This window comes from Podarcis gaigeae (assembly GCF_964106915.1).
Source record: "Podarcis gaigeae genome assembly, chromosome: 6".
Classification (NCBI taxonomy): domain Eukaryota; kingdom Metazoa; phylum Chordata; class Lepidosauria; order Squamata; family Lacertidae; genus Podarcis; species Podarcis gaigeae.
In genome coordinates, this window is record NC_139682.1 from 57554273 (window position 1) to 57568969 (window position 14697).

A 14697-nucleotide genomic window follows, 5' to 3' on the forward strand; every position below is an offset into this window, starting at 1 on the left:
TAAGACACCAACAATATAGTGGGGGATTATTGCTTTGTTTGTTATTATGTTACCGGGTTTTGTGTTTTTATACTTTAAATTGCCCTGTGATCCTTGGATGAAGGGCAATATAACCTGCTTTTAGTGTTACCACTACATCCAGGATTCCTGACATTGTCTTCCATGAACCTGTTTCTTTCTTCTTTCTGAAATAGGCTGTTTCCTACATGGCTGCCGGGACATCCCTCAACATACTGGTGTCACGCTCGCCATATCACCCTCGCGATGAGCTACTGCTATGCCACTCGCCTGACTGTAGAAGAAGATGAATTGATCCAGAGTCTAAGACAGGCAAGGCAACATTCTCCAAACATCCCACCATCCTCGGTCAAAGTGGGACCCTCATACTCCCTTGGATTTGCACTTGGGGGATTGCTTGCTTGTATCTGATAAGGAGAAGGCTAAACTGGATGTCTTATTTTCCATTTAAGGCAGAAGCCAAGCTCAGAGCATTGGTGTTTCAAAATGCCATGGGAATATTTATTTTGGAGAGAGGCGGGGGCATGGAAGCATGGAAGCATGAAGCACTTGACCATCCCTATTCCATAGGGGAGGGCAACTTTGGGAGGGTAGAATTTGGAGTGGAGATGGTGCCCAGGGCATCACCCTCCCAAATCACATAAGTCTCCATTCATGCTTTTATTTCAATTTATTTAAATGGATCTGTGCTTCCTGTGCCACAGAGGTATTCATTAACTCTTTGCCTCTTCTCGTAAAAACTGGTGAACAACATCAATATTGCCTCCTACATCACAGTAATACCACAATCTCCCTTTTTGATGCTTTTCTTTCTTTCTTTCTTTCTTTCTTTCTTTCTTTCTTTCTTTTTCCTCCCTTTTCTTTTGGTGTGGTAAAAGGAGCCTTCTTTTCCCCTCTTCTGTACTACCAGAAAAACAAAGCAACGAAGAACTGTTGAACCATTAATCTCCTATGGAGTACCCTCCTCTTTCTCCTCTAATGTTTTATTTATTTATTAATAATTATTTATTATTTATTATAACATACTTTTTTTCATTTAAGTACCAAAATGGTGATGACGTAGACTATAGCTCATGAAAACTGATGCCATAACACAGGGAGGGGAAAATGCTAAAATGAATTTGCTGGGGGTTTTTTAAAGATCCGAAATGACATTTGTCAAGTACACCAGCATCCTGCAGCTTCTTTACTATGAAAGTCATTTCACTTCATGGTTTCCTTCTAGGAGATTTATGTGGAGGACTTCTCCACCATTGATTGGCCAGCCCAGAGGAACAATATTTACGAAGCCGATTTGCATTCTGCACACAGCTGGATGCTGGATGCCGCTTTTGGTGAGTGATTTTGGAATTGGCAAGTCTTATTCCAGGAGTTCAGGTCTTCAACGTAGGTTTCCTAAGGTTTAGTTCACACAGAGAAAGAGACTTCTGTTGGTATAGGCAAACACTTTTCATCAGAGGATATCCATGGAAACACAACATTTTCCAAGTTTCATATTATCACATGTAGCAAGCAAATACTGTATTTTTCACTCTATAAGATGCACCAGACCACAAGACACACCTTGCTTTTGGAGAAAAGCAGTGAAAGCAGCGATCCCTCTTGCTGTTCTGGCTTCTGGAATGGCTACGCAGCCTGCATTCGCTCCATAAGACGCACACACATTTCCCCTTACTTTTTAGGAGGGAAAAAGTGAGTCTTATAGAGCAAAAAATACGGTACTTAGCCAATTACAAGGACTAGGGATATTGAATCACACTGTGAAGACAGTGTGTGGGATCTCTTACACGATCTGAATTGAGATTTCTACCCCACCCATTCCTTTTACACTGTGAATTGGCCATTGTTGATCAGTTAAGGAAGAACAAGATATGTAACTACTTGATGCAGGGGTGCCAACAGGATTATCTGGGTCCAATGCATTGTACCTTGATTGGGCTCTCTGACTCACTTGCCAAAGAGAAGACAGATTTGCATAAAATGTGTGTGTGTTGTGTAACATACAAATTTGTGTCCTCTTTTCCGGCATAAGGTGGAAGGCCCACAAATGAAGAAAGACACGTTTTGCTTCTTTACATTCTCATAGTTTGGGAGCCCTACTGATCCCAATGAGAGCTAGTGGGAGGGACCCAGCAGCAGTTTTATGGTGCTTAATGACCCCCCTCCATTCTCTAGATGTAACCTTGCCCAAGCCAAAGGAGAAAATCTGGCAGGGATTGTGATTTTGGGCCTCCATTTTTTTTGGGGGGGGGGGTCCAGGGTGGAGGTTTGTTGGGAAAGATTTTGGTAGGGGATCTGCAAAAGGTTCATGGAAGTTGGGGGTAAATGAAAAGAAAAAAACCAAATGACCCCAAACAACTGGTGCCCATCCGTGGTAACCCCTTCACTCACACCCATGTTCTTTTGCAGATTCCCCCCAAAATCATATTTGAAATTGGGGGCTGAAATCCTGCCTCTGTTTTGAGCCAAAAGATCTTTCAGAAGCAAGTGCCATTGAATTCAATGGTGCCTTCTTGCAGGTAATTGCATGGAGAATTGCAGCCCAAAACACACGAGGAAGATAGAACCGCATTAATATGATTGTGATGTTCATAGTGTCTCTTATTCCTTCTGCAGCTACTTTCAATTTGTATGAGAGATACCATTTTACCAGTTTCAGAAAGCAAGCCATTGCAGAAATGTATGAGCAAATCAAGGCTGACGACATATTCTCGAACGCCACCAATTCTAGCCCGGTAGGTCCTTTGTGAAGAAATAATTGTACTGGGAACAAATTCCTTTGGGTGACAGCATATACTCATTCTCCTGAGGAAGCTTTGCCTCAAAAACCAAACAGAGAGCTATGTTTGTGGCAATCTTGTTCTGCCCACTTGAGTTTCTGTGCTTGGCTGGTGAGATGCAGACACTTTGTCCTGTGGCAGATGAGAGTGCTAAGCATGCAGGTATAGCAGAGGGGAATTCCTAACTGGAATGATATTCTCTTTTGTCCTGCAGACTTGTAAAGCGTTTCATGTGCTAATAAGCAGGTATGCTGATGGAGCCGATTCTCCAGCTTTTCAAGAACATATCTCCAGGATCTATGACTACCTTTGGTAAGCCTGGCATTTGTATTCAAACCCATCTTTGTAGAATCCTGAACATGGTCTTGCATAAGTGTGCTTTTGCAGACCTGGATCTTTCCTCAAACCAAGGTCAATCGGACTAGGAAACGTAAATGGTGTGTACACCTGTGAAAGCCGTAGTATGTGCACACATGAGCACAGATGCTCAGATGGCAGCTTCATTACTAGGAGTTCTGGGAGGGTGCGGGGGACCAGCAATGGCATGCACACTCTGTAAAGATCTCTGCCTCTGATGTGAACAACACTGTGCAAATGCAGCTTGCAGTGCAGTAGGAAAAAATCACCTTGTTGTGTTTTAAGCTGCATATGTGAACATATCCTTATTTGCAGCATAGGTGGAACTCAGAAGGGTGTCATGCACACCTGCGTCCCACTCATTGTGTTGTCTGGAAGAGATTTCAGGGAGATTTTGCTTTTTGGCTATTCTTAAAGCCTATTCTAGTCTTGTCAAGCCTTGGTCTCCTGTTATGCAATGAAGTTAGAGAACTACATGGACTTGCGTCTGCTATAATCTCTGCTTCTTATATCTCTGCAGGATTGGACAAGATGGTATGCTAATAAAGGTACAGTAGTGTGAACCAATATGTTGGGAATTGCTATGGCCAGCAATTTGCATTGCTTTGGTGACTCTCAAGCTGAGTTGTCTTCTGCCTGCCTGATATCAAAATATCAGGAGATCCAGTCTTGGATCTCCTGCATATTGTGTAACTTCACCCCAGGATCAGGCTAGGAGGCAAGATGTAACATAACACAAGGTCATGTAGCACATTTTAAAAATGCTGAACCAGATATTATCTAATATGCTGAAAATCCAAAGACTTATGTTGCTTAACTGAGTTTCAGTTCAGCAGAGAAGTTCAGATTTTTGCAAGTCATAGCTGCAGAACAAAGGGAAAAGTTCTTGAACCCAGGGAAATTGAGCAGTACAATAAAAAACAGGCAAGTAAACATGTGGAGGAGCCCTTTAATTACTGATTTATTCTTAGTGTTCTTGCTTTCTTTTTAAATAGTGCACTGGAACATACATTTTAAAATAGAAAATAAAAATGTGAAAAAAACAGTTGTTTAAGATCTCCCACAATTACCACACAATTCTGACCACATGAAATTCAGGACCCTCCCCCCCCCCCATTTTCCCATCTTCCACTCAGTTAAGTAAGAGGCCTTATCACCGTTCCATGAGACATTCCAGCCCTTAAGGAGGGTGCAGAGCAAGGCCAGTGGGGGAGGGTGGGAAGTGGGCATGACTGGGGAAGCATCCAAAGGGCTGGTTAGAGAGGACTGCCTTTAGATCCCAAGCCATTGGTTCTCCACTCCTGATCTAATGGTCAAAACTGTTCTTCCTTTCTTTATATCAGGTCATGGGATCACAGACCTGGGATACATCATTTGCCATTCAAGGCTTCTTGGAGGTATCATTTTATATTGTCAAATCTTCTGCTTTTGTTCTTTCCACAATAATTTCCATTTACATATATATTTTAGATGAATGAACTGGCATGTAGAGAGAGTGTGTTCATTATTTAACCAAAGCACACACATTACGAGATCCGAACACCTCGTATGCCTGTCATGGTTAACCAAGAAAGGCATGTTCTCCAGGTGATTCTTAGGACATGAGGTTCAGAAATCCACACACTGAGTATTCCTTTTGTAACACTGAAGTTATCCCTGAAGAAATTGCATTTATTTTTGTGGCTGTCCAAAGTGATGCTTTTGTGTAAGTGTCTGAGATTTTCTCTGTGACTTTCCTGGGTCAGAATCCTTAAGCATAACTTCTGTCTTTTTCTAGGCTGGGGTTCAGAACAATCCTGACTATGCATCCTGTCTGAAAAAAGCCCATGAATTCTTGAAAGCCTCTCAGGTAAAGCACTGATCTTGGAATAACATACACAGGGACTCAATACTGCTTTCAGCTGTCTCAGCAAAAGACTCAGGAGGGAAACACTTGTCTCTTTTTGCAAAGTAACATGAGCCCCTTTCATGTGTTACTCATCACGAGAAGGAGCTATTAGGTTATCAAAGGCAACGGGCCTACTTGACCTAGATGTTGAAGGGCAGCTTCCAAGGTTGTATGGTTTCCCCCAGCCCTGCCTCTGATATCCGTGCATTTAGACATGGATGCCTGCATAGGCAAAGCTTAATGTGTGGGTGTTGTGGTCATGAAATGTTGAGCCTGAGTGTGGTCCAGCTGCCTCTTGGTCGCATGAGATTCATTCAGCTGAATAATGTGTCATGGCGGGACTATAGAATAATAGGTTTTTAATCTGAAGCCCATGTGATCCTTGACTGTAATGTCAATTCGGTTCTATAGTGTGGCTTCAGTCCTGTGTAAAACCTTGTATATCCACTGCAGTTTACCTCAACCAACACTATGGGTTGTACGCAGTATGAATCCTATTCACAGCAAACCCATTCAGGTTAATAAACATGACCAATTTGAGTTCATAAATTTCAGTGAGTCTGCTTTGAGTAGCACTGGCACTGAACACAACCCTATGTGCTGCCATTGTATCAGGCTGTAGCCATATTCTGTCTTCTAATTGCAGACCATATTTCTGACTGAGTTAATTTATTTTCTATTATTTGTTAATTATTGCATAGCCCATCTTCAAGGAGCTTAAGGTGGCATACATGGTTTTCTTCCTCCTTACTGAATCCACACAACAACACTGTGAGGAATTTAAGGCTGAGAGGAAGCAGGGATTGGCATCCTGGTCTCTCAGGTCCAACACTCAAACTGTTATGCCACACTGGCTTTCTCTGGTTATAAATATATTCTGATTGTCTTTTATTAATATGCTGCTAATCTGTTTTTCAGATTGTAGATAACCCACCTAACTACCAGAGATATTATCGCCAGATGAACAAGGTAAATCCAGAATTGTGTCCTGTCTGTGTGACACATAGCCAGCAAAAAAAAGAGTCTTTAAGTTAAGTGTTAATTCTGAGAACCTAAGGAGCCTGCTGGTTTAGGCCAGGGCCCATCTAGTCTAGTATCCTGAAGAAGAAATATGGATCACCCATCAAATCCCTGGTTGGGATCTTTTTGGGAGGAGATGCCTCTACACTGACTGCTGCCCAAGGAGTCCTAATGTATTTTCTTCAATATCCAGGGTGGATTCCCCTTCAGCAATCGAGAGAATGACTGGATAGTCAGTGATTGCACTGCTGAGGCCATGAGGACATTGATGCTGCTGGAGGAAAAATGCCCCTTCATAGAAGATCATGTGGCACCTCAGCGCCTCTTTGATGCTGTCAATGTGGTGAGACGGGGGAAAGCTCAGAAGAGAAAATGGGAAGCAGGCAGGAGGAAGCTATTGTGGGAAGACTGAGGTCATCTAGCATTCAGTAATAGTGCTGAGGAGAATATTGACTTTGTGGGACTGTAGAGAATTGGTGGAAGTGTCCCTATGGCAGCATTGTATCCCCTGTGAAGGATGATCAGTCTTGAAGTTTGAGTTCCTTAAGCTCAGGTAAAGGGTTGTAAGGTAGCAGGACTGAGAACAATCTCCCCCAGTAAGCTGGATCGAAAGCTCACTGGGTATTAGGATTGACAACAGACGGACTACTGATTTTGTTCATTAGAACGTTGCTATTACATGCTTACGCTTTACTTAATCAATCTGAAGTCAAATATATAATGAGTTAATCTCCTTCCATACAGTGGTAATTTGGAGTTAAATCACATTTGATAGAAATACGCAAGTTAGCAAATTTTGTCCTGGAATCCTCATCATAGTCATGAGGAGCAATGACACTTTCTAGTGTTTGCTAGGAGAACAGAATCTCCCCATCCACTGAGTTCTCCTTTGGCCTAATATGGTGAGAGAGGGCCAACTGGCACGACTACATATGTACGGAGAACCACTCTCCATTTGTTAAACTCCACTTGAAGTAAAACGATTGGTTTTTCAAGGTGTGATTTTACACTCCCCTATAATATTTGGGACTTTTCAGTTTAGGAAAAAATCAAGTGAAGTAAGGATACAGGAGTGGCTGGTGGGGCTGGGCAGGAGCTATCAGCCATGTGCCTCTGCAGGTAGGACAAAGCACACCATGCCCATCCTTAAACCCTTTGCATTGCTCCTTCCCCAATCGCACTTGTACTTTTTTTTGCAGATGCTGAACATGAGAAATTCTGATGGTGGTTTTTCATCTTATGAAACCAGGCGTGGGAGTTGGCTACTGGAGATAATGAACTCCTCAGAGATATATGGTAAGAACACAGCCTTGGTATCAGAACAACTTAAATGGGAATCTTATGTGAATTTCTGGTCATCTTCACAAGAAAAGTCTGTTTCCTAGTTTGGGGATAGATGCCAAGTCATGCAGTCACAGCTTTGTATGTGTGGGAGCTTTGGGAAGGCAGTGCAAGGGTTCTGGCAGCATCCCAGAGCCTTTGCGCCACGTTTCCCAAAGGTGGGGGAAGCACTTACTGGGCTTTGGGAAGGAGACATGAGGGCTCATACAGTGCCATTGACAGTGGCTGCCAATGAGTCTATGGACCCAGTTCAACATAATTGGTTTTCAACTACACCACATGGGTCTTGCTTATTTTAGAAGCCACCTCTCCCAGGATGACCCTACCACCTCACAGCCTTCAGGGAGGGGACACATTACTTTGAGGGTATTCTGTTATGGACTGCATGCCAGCAGTGGCTGTGGCCAGAGCCAACTCTTCCTCCTTTTGCTACACCCTTTGCACGCCCGTTTTGCTGATTGGCTTTTGGTGGGTGAAGAGCTGGCATTTGACCTGTTGCTTTTATAAACTCCCCCCCCCCCACTGTTTAAACTGCTATCTTTTTGCTCCCTTTTAAAGGATATAAATCTGTAAGCCATCTTGAAAGGTAACATTATTGACTTTCTGTTTTTCAGCTGACTGTATGGTCGACCACACCTATATAGAATGTACTTCATCAGTTATGCAGGGATTGAAACATTTTAGGAAAAGATTCCCAAATCATCGGGAAGATGAAATCAGGTAAATGTATGAGGGGAAATCCCTAGAAGCTGGGAATGATGTTATTGTTACGTTATAATACACATATTCTATATTCTAAAAAACTGTTTAAGGGTACTCTCATTTCCTTACTCATATTGAAATACTGCCCCTCAATGAGGACAAACTTATATCCACAAAATGTTTAGGGGTATGCGTACCCCTGCGCCCCCCCCCCAGAAAGAAGCACTGGGAAAATGTATATGTTACATAGCATGCATGTTGTTTCCAACATGGAAGTGATACTTTTGTGAGATGTTCATCTCATGTACAGCTGCTGGTGGTGGTTTAAATATCCTTAAAGACAGATGAGGAACACTCTTGATCTTAATCAGCAATCACCTGGTAGGCTGGGAGGACCTACTACTGGGTCACAGCCTGCTCTAAGGTGGGTCACAATAGCAACACTAACGTCGTTAAAACATTAAGAAGTGGGCCACTAAATGCATGTTTGGGGTGGGTCCAAGTTACGAAAAAGTCGAAGGCTACTTCAGGCGGCTGAACGCCATTGTTACAAGGGACTTGGGTTAATTATTGTCTGTTTAGCTTGAAATGTAAGAAGACTCCTTTGTTTTTCTTCTCAGTGATACTCTAAATAAGGCTTTGCAGTACTGTCGTAATATGCAGAAAGCTGATGGCTCCTGGTTAGGGTGAGTGGCTTACAAATATTCCACACTAAACTTGACTGTGGTACTGGTTGGTGTAGTTTCTGAATGCATACATAGCATTCTGAAAGTAGGACTTGAAGAGGTTGTTGATGGACTGTGGAAACCTTCACCTTTTGGATGACTTTCCTGCACAACAGTTTGGCAGACTGCTGCCTTGTGTGGAATGTGACACACCTAGTGGAACTCTTGCCTTTAGTAGCATCCCTAGGCTGCCTGTTACCTCCAAGAAGGAGACCTCCAGAGCTTCGTCTGATTCATCTGCATTTGCAGTCTGCAGTTTGTGCTTTCAGTATTCTGCAAATATGAAACATTTCTGCGATGAAGGGTAAAACACATGCAGAGAATGGGATTTCTCACTTCCCACTGTAGAGGGTTGTGCTGCAGCCTAACTCTGTGCATGGAAAAGAAAACACAGGAGCATCCAGCCTCTTTTTAGAGGTAATGGGATCCTAAACTGATGTGTAAAATGGGCAATTTCAGAATATGACACCTAAGAGGGCAGTTGTGAATCTTGTTCACCACAAACAACTGATTGCTAGCATGTCTAAGGAGTGATTAGAGACCTGCAGCCTAAAATGTAGTACCAATATCCAGGTGTCAGCAGCTTGCTCCACCCTCAGTAAATCTATGTCTGTTCTGAGGCAGGATTTTGTGACCGTTCAACTGAGCAGTCTTTTAACAATGTAGTTGCATAAGGTAGTTGCACAAACCTTCACATTGTCATTAGGCTTAGAGAGAAAACATACTGTACTGTCGGTAACACTATGTACTGATCCCATGCTGACCCCTACATGATTCATCAGGAGTATTCACACCATGAGATCTACAGCCACTAAGTAAAATAGCTGGTTATATAAATTAGATCTACTTAGATCAATAGCAAGCAAGGAAAAACGCACAACTAGTTATAGCAACAAGAGATTCTGGCTTTGACCAGGAATTTCACTGCAGGTTTATGATGAATGAACTTGGCTCCATCCTTCCTTTCACTACTTTGAAGAGAGTCCTGTCTGTAGGCGAAAAACTGCCACCAAGAAGAAACCTTCTCCTCATCTAGTTGTTCACTGTTTGGTGCAGCTAATGGAGGGATATGAAAGTTTTGGAAGAAATGCAGAAAAAAAAGCATAGCTGAGATAGCTCAGATGATAGAACATGGGACTAGAAGGATTCTTGCATTGCAGGGGTTGGACTAGATGACCCTCATGGTCCCTTCCAACTCTATGGTTCTATGAAACAAACAGTGAATGGAAGGGCATACTCAAAGGAGTAGTCTGTCATTTGTCTCAGTATCTTTCATTCAGCGGCTGATGGATTTTTCTTCCCTGACAGGCGATGGGGCGTATGCTTTACATATGGCACCTGGTTTGGACTAGAGGCATTTGCATGTATGGGATACATCTACCGTGGTGGGTGAGTAAGCAGCCTTTCGGGCAGAAGATTGGTATAAATGTTGCTCTGCTGGGAGCCCTTGATGGAGCTTAGCTTCAGGGGGGTGAAGTGGAGAGAGCGTCAGGCTCCTCCACCCAAAATATCAAAGGCGGGAGAGTCATGTGCATATAATATTGATGCTTTGGATGCAGTCAAGGCCAACAGTTGAACAAAACCCAATGAGGCATCTCATGGGCTATTTTTTCTCTTTCCCCTCTCATATTTTCTAGGGAGGCATGCAAGGAAGTGACCAAAGCCTGTGAATTCATAGTCTCCAAGCAAATGGAAGACGGTGGCTGGGGAGAGGAATTTGAATCCTACAGGTTTCGCAAATATATTCAGCACACCGTATCCCAGATCCACCAAACCTCCTGGGCTCTGTTGGGGCTGATGGCTGTTAGGTAAGCACAGAAGCTGGCAGTTACCTACCTTAGCAAAGGCTTCTGTCTGCTTTTGCCCAAGTGGTTTCTGCAGCAGCTAGACAAACCAATTAAGGCGTGCTAAAGAAACATGCTAACTTTTGTGAACTTGCAGAGGACAGAATTTTCCTGCAGCTTCATATGTAGATGTTCCCAGGTGCTTCTTAGTCCAAACAATTGAAATAATGCCAAACAAAGAGGCAGTTAAGGCTGTCTTAAGGACTGGGATGGAGGCCTCACAATTTAATTTCTTTAGCTTCTTCACCTTTTTGAACTTGTGTGAAGGACTCATGCACTTACAGGTATTTCCACTAGGAGGACCCATTGAGTTTCTGTGAGCCCATGAGGGTTTCTTTCTTTTAAAAAGAAAATGTAGTCATATAAGCTCCCCAGAAGAAAATGTTAGGCTTTCCCTGGTGATAACAGAACTAATGACCAGTATTTTTGTGGCTTTGCAGATATCCTGATGTTCGGGTTCTGGAAAGAGGAATACAAGTTCTGATTGACAGACAGACATTGATTGGCGAGTGGCCTCAGGTGTGTTACAACTTTTAATTTCTTTTCTTAATCAAGTATCCTCGTAGCAATATAATTTCAAGGTTCACAGAAACAGTATATTTCAACCAGCTATGAAATGGATCATGTCCTCCAAATATACATAAAATGAATGAATGAACGCAGAGCATTTTCCACCAAGTACTGAGAGTGGGGGTGGCTAAGTTGTTGCCTTCCAGCCTACATAGGCAATAGACAGGGATGATGGGAGTTGCAATTCAGCAATATTTGGAGGACCAAAAGTTTTCCACTCCTCACTTACTAAATGAGGCATATCAGAATGTACACTCATTGGCATTGTTGTTGTTATAAAGATGCTTCTCATAGATGGCTGCAATGTATTGTGGACACTCTGGTGTTCCTGTGGGAAGTATTCTGTTGCCTTAGGCACCCAAGTGATTCATGCACCTGTCTTGTTACTGCTGTGGCATCAAAATGTGCCATCAGGATTGAGTTTGTGTGGTATCAGAGCACAGGACACAGCTGGCCCTACTGTTACATGTGGCAGGGCAGAGGGGTGCCCTTAAAAAGCCATAGACTGCCAGTTAATTATTTTATTTTTTAATCATGGAACCCTTTGGATATTCTGCCTGAGATGCCACAATGTCTTTAGTTGCCTTTGCTACATTTTAATTGGCTCTGGTCTCTGATTCCTGCTTCCAGAGTCTTGTTTGCCAGCCAAAAGCTCAGTGATACTGTATGTGACAGTTGCTCTTAAAAGAGGTTGCAGTGATCATACAACTGGGTTCTCAAATGGAATTTAGTCACCATGAAGTCAGGACATGTCGGTTGTTCAGGAATTTCTCTCTTGCCTCTCCTCAGGGTGACATCGCTACAGCGTTCTACAAATCTGGTACTCTGCATTACAATGCCTACCGAATCATCTTCCCTATCTTTGCACTTGCCCGCTTCACCCGGCTATATCCCAGCAGCCCTGTCGCTAAAGGACTCCTGAAGAATGGATATGTGCATTCAGCGCAGAGTCAGAATGGAGGGTGCTGAGCAGAGGTGCCGTGTCATTCCTGAGAGCTTGGGTTTCATCCTTCTCAACATCACCCAGTGCTTTTCTCTCTTGGCTGATATTCCCCTTGTAGCACGATTGCACTTTGAAATGCACAAACATGCCCAAAAGAAAGTGGACAAAGAGGCACGTTAGCTTAATTTCCTGGTAGCGATTTGCACCACTTCAAATCCCTCATTGGCAACAGAAATTTAGAAAAGGCTTTGCCCACTGAGTGATTCATAACCACGATCCACATTCCTACACAAAGCAAAATACAGCTTAAATTTGTGTTCTTGAGGAGGAATAACAGAGGGTGTGGAAAATTCAAGATATGTTGCTCTCCCTTTAATGGGTGGATTCAGTGGGGATACCGTTAGGCAACATCCACTGTGAATGAAGCCCAGCATCTCTGGGTTATTTGTGGGGCCTGCCTGGTGTTCCTTCATCCCCCCCCCCACAAAAAAATATTGTCCAGCCCACCACATGGTCTGAGGGATGGTGGACCGGCCTACAGCTGAAAAAGGTTGCTGACCCCTGTGCTAAGTATTTGGCCCCCTTACTGAAGGAGGGGATTTATCACACTGACTCTTCCAGTGGGTCTTTTCTGCTGAATAGTTGTAGTGGAGAATGTGGCAAGATTTTTGAGTGATGCCATGAAATGACGTTACCATAGGTCCTAAGAGCCATTTTTGTACCTCATGATGTCTGGACAGTTTTATGCTAAAGTATCTCCTACTATGTTTTGTTCTCTGTTTTGTGTTCTGATCCATGTATACAATGCACTTTTTCTATGCCAATAAAGGAGATTGATTGTTTGCATCAAAATCCAAAAAAAGTGTACATGTGCACAGGGGGAATAGTGATTCAGAAATCTGAAATCAAGTATTTCAAAGCAAGAGATAATCAATTCCTAGTAGGTTTTCCTATTAGGTTCATGGATGCACAGCGCAGGATCTCAGCATGAGACAGTGATGTTCAAACAGGGAGACAGCCCTGTAGATCTTTGAATAAGATTAATTCCTCAAAAAACTAATGTTTAGACTGCATTGACAGCACTGAGCAAACGGGATCCCTGACAGTGATTAATACTGTAGTGGGAATACAACACATTGCAAACTAACCAGTTTGGCTTTACCCCCAGATTAAAACATTCTGGCATGAAGCATATAATACTGGTTCTATCAACATAATGCATTTGTCTTGCAATCACCTCTTAATCTGAAGGAGTGTAGGATGGGTTCTCCCAATACTTAATAGTGAGCTGATCTCTAGAAATGCTTTGTGCTTGATGCAACTATGGACACCAAAAAGGCTTCTAACAGCAGAGCACTGTGGCAGTGGAGCAAGGGATAAAGTTACTTGTTCTTCTGGTTTGCTGCGGGGCCAGATTTCCCAGATTTTTCTTTTACACTTGCACTCTCCTAGCCAAGTTTTAAGATACAGGTAAATACATTTTCATGGATCTCAAGTGCTTGGCAGCTTGCAGAAAGTGTCATCACTTCAGAAAGGCACTCTCACAATTTCTGCATATGAGGCAATTCTCTTCCTTCCCTTATGTGGATATAGTCTCCATTTTGGGGAATCTTCATGTTAGGTTGTATAAGCATTCATAGTGCACTAGGGTAGATGGTTCAGATAGCATAGCTAAGAGTTCGACCTTGAACAAATCTATACACACATCTTTGGGGGAAGCTATTTTACTCATGATAGATTTTTATCTTCAGAACCAGTCCATAGGCATTCTTTTAATTTATTACATTAACACTCCTGATCCCTGTAAAATTATTCTTGCTGTGATTGGTTAGGTCAGTCTTTATATAACCTTAAAGTATTTTATTGGGAGCGTGAATATTTTAGGAATTGTGGAACGTCTGAGGCAGGAACTGTAGCCCAGAGTCCAAGAGTTCAGTGTCCTATTCAGTGTCCTGTGTGCCTGTCTGGCAGCATCTAAAATATAACCAGAACAATCCGAGACAGTCTTCTTCAACCCAAGAAGATGTCTGATGGGATGTAAGTACATTGTGTGCAATCTATATGCTATGATGGATATGCTAGGCAGAGGCAAAGCAAGGTCAGGTGGTACCCGGTGCTGATTTTTTTTTTTGTCACCCCCCCAAAGAACTACTTCCAACCTCCACCGTCCGTTAACTCATTATTATTTATTTGCTGCAGATACTGATACCTATTTTCAACTTTCCCTCCACCCTCTCAGTTTTGCAAAATGTTTATCAGTTTTTACAATTCCTTGCGGAAGTGTTTTATCAAGCATTTTTCTTTTCTCTGATTTTATATCATGCACTTGTACATGCACATACAACTTTCGTAGCAGCATAGAAAGGGGTCACATGAGCAGGTTTTACATGTCTTGTAGTCCACTTTTATGCATGTCAACTTGAAAATAAATTTCACTTCGATAATGTGGCTTATTTATTTATTTATTTATTTATCTATTGAATTTATATACCGCCCTATATTCTGATGT

General features: G+C 42.6%; 1 protein-coding gene across 1 annotated transcript in view; it reads left to right on the plus strand.

Annotated features, from left to right (window-relative positions):
• The window catches only part of LOC310846358 (lanosterol synthase-like), a 29751-nt gene extending 17151 nt beyond the window's left edge, over positions 1–12600 (plus strand). The window contains exons 7-22 of the mRNA XM_083742717.1: positions 195–330; positions 1244–1352; positions 2635–2753; positions 3013–3110; positions 3676–3703; positions 4499–4552; positions 4933–5004; positions 5962–6012; positions 6257–6406; positions 7263–7359; positions 8019–8124; positions 8727–8792; positions 10140–10220; positions 10469–10639; positions 11116–11194; positions 12035–12600. Of these exons, the coding sequence (XP_083598843.1) occupies positions 195–330; positions 1244–1352; positions 2635–2753; positions 3013–3110; positions 3676–3703; positions 4499–4552; positions 4933–5004; positions 5962–6012; positions 6257–6406; positions 7263–7359; positions 8019–8124; positions 8727–8792; positions 10140–10220; positions 10469–10639; positions 11116–11194; positions 12035–12214 (1597 nt within the window). The 3' untranslated portion in view covers positions 12215–12600. The remainder of the gene's footprint in view (positions 1–194; positions 331–1243; positions 1353–2634; positions 2754–3012; positions 3111–3675; positions 3704–4498; positions 4553–4932; positions 5005–5961; positions 6013–6256; positions 6407–7262; positions 7360–8018; positions 8125–8726; positions 8793–10139; positions 10221–10468; positions 10640–11115; positions 11195–12034) is intronic.
• The last annotated feature ends 2097 nt before the right edge of the window (positions 12601–14697 follow it).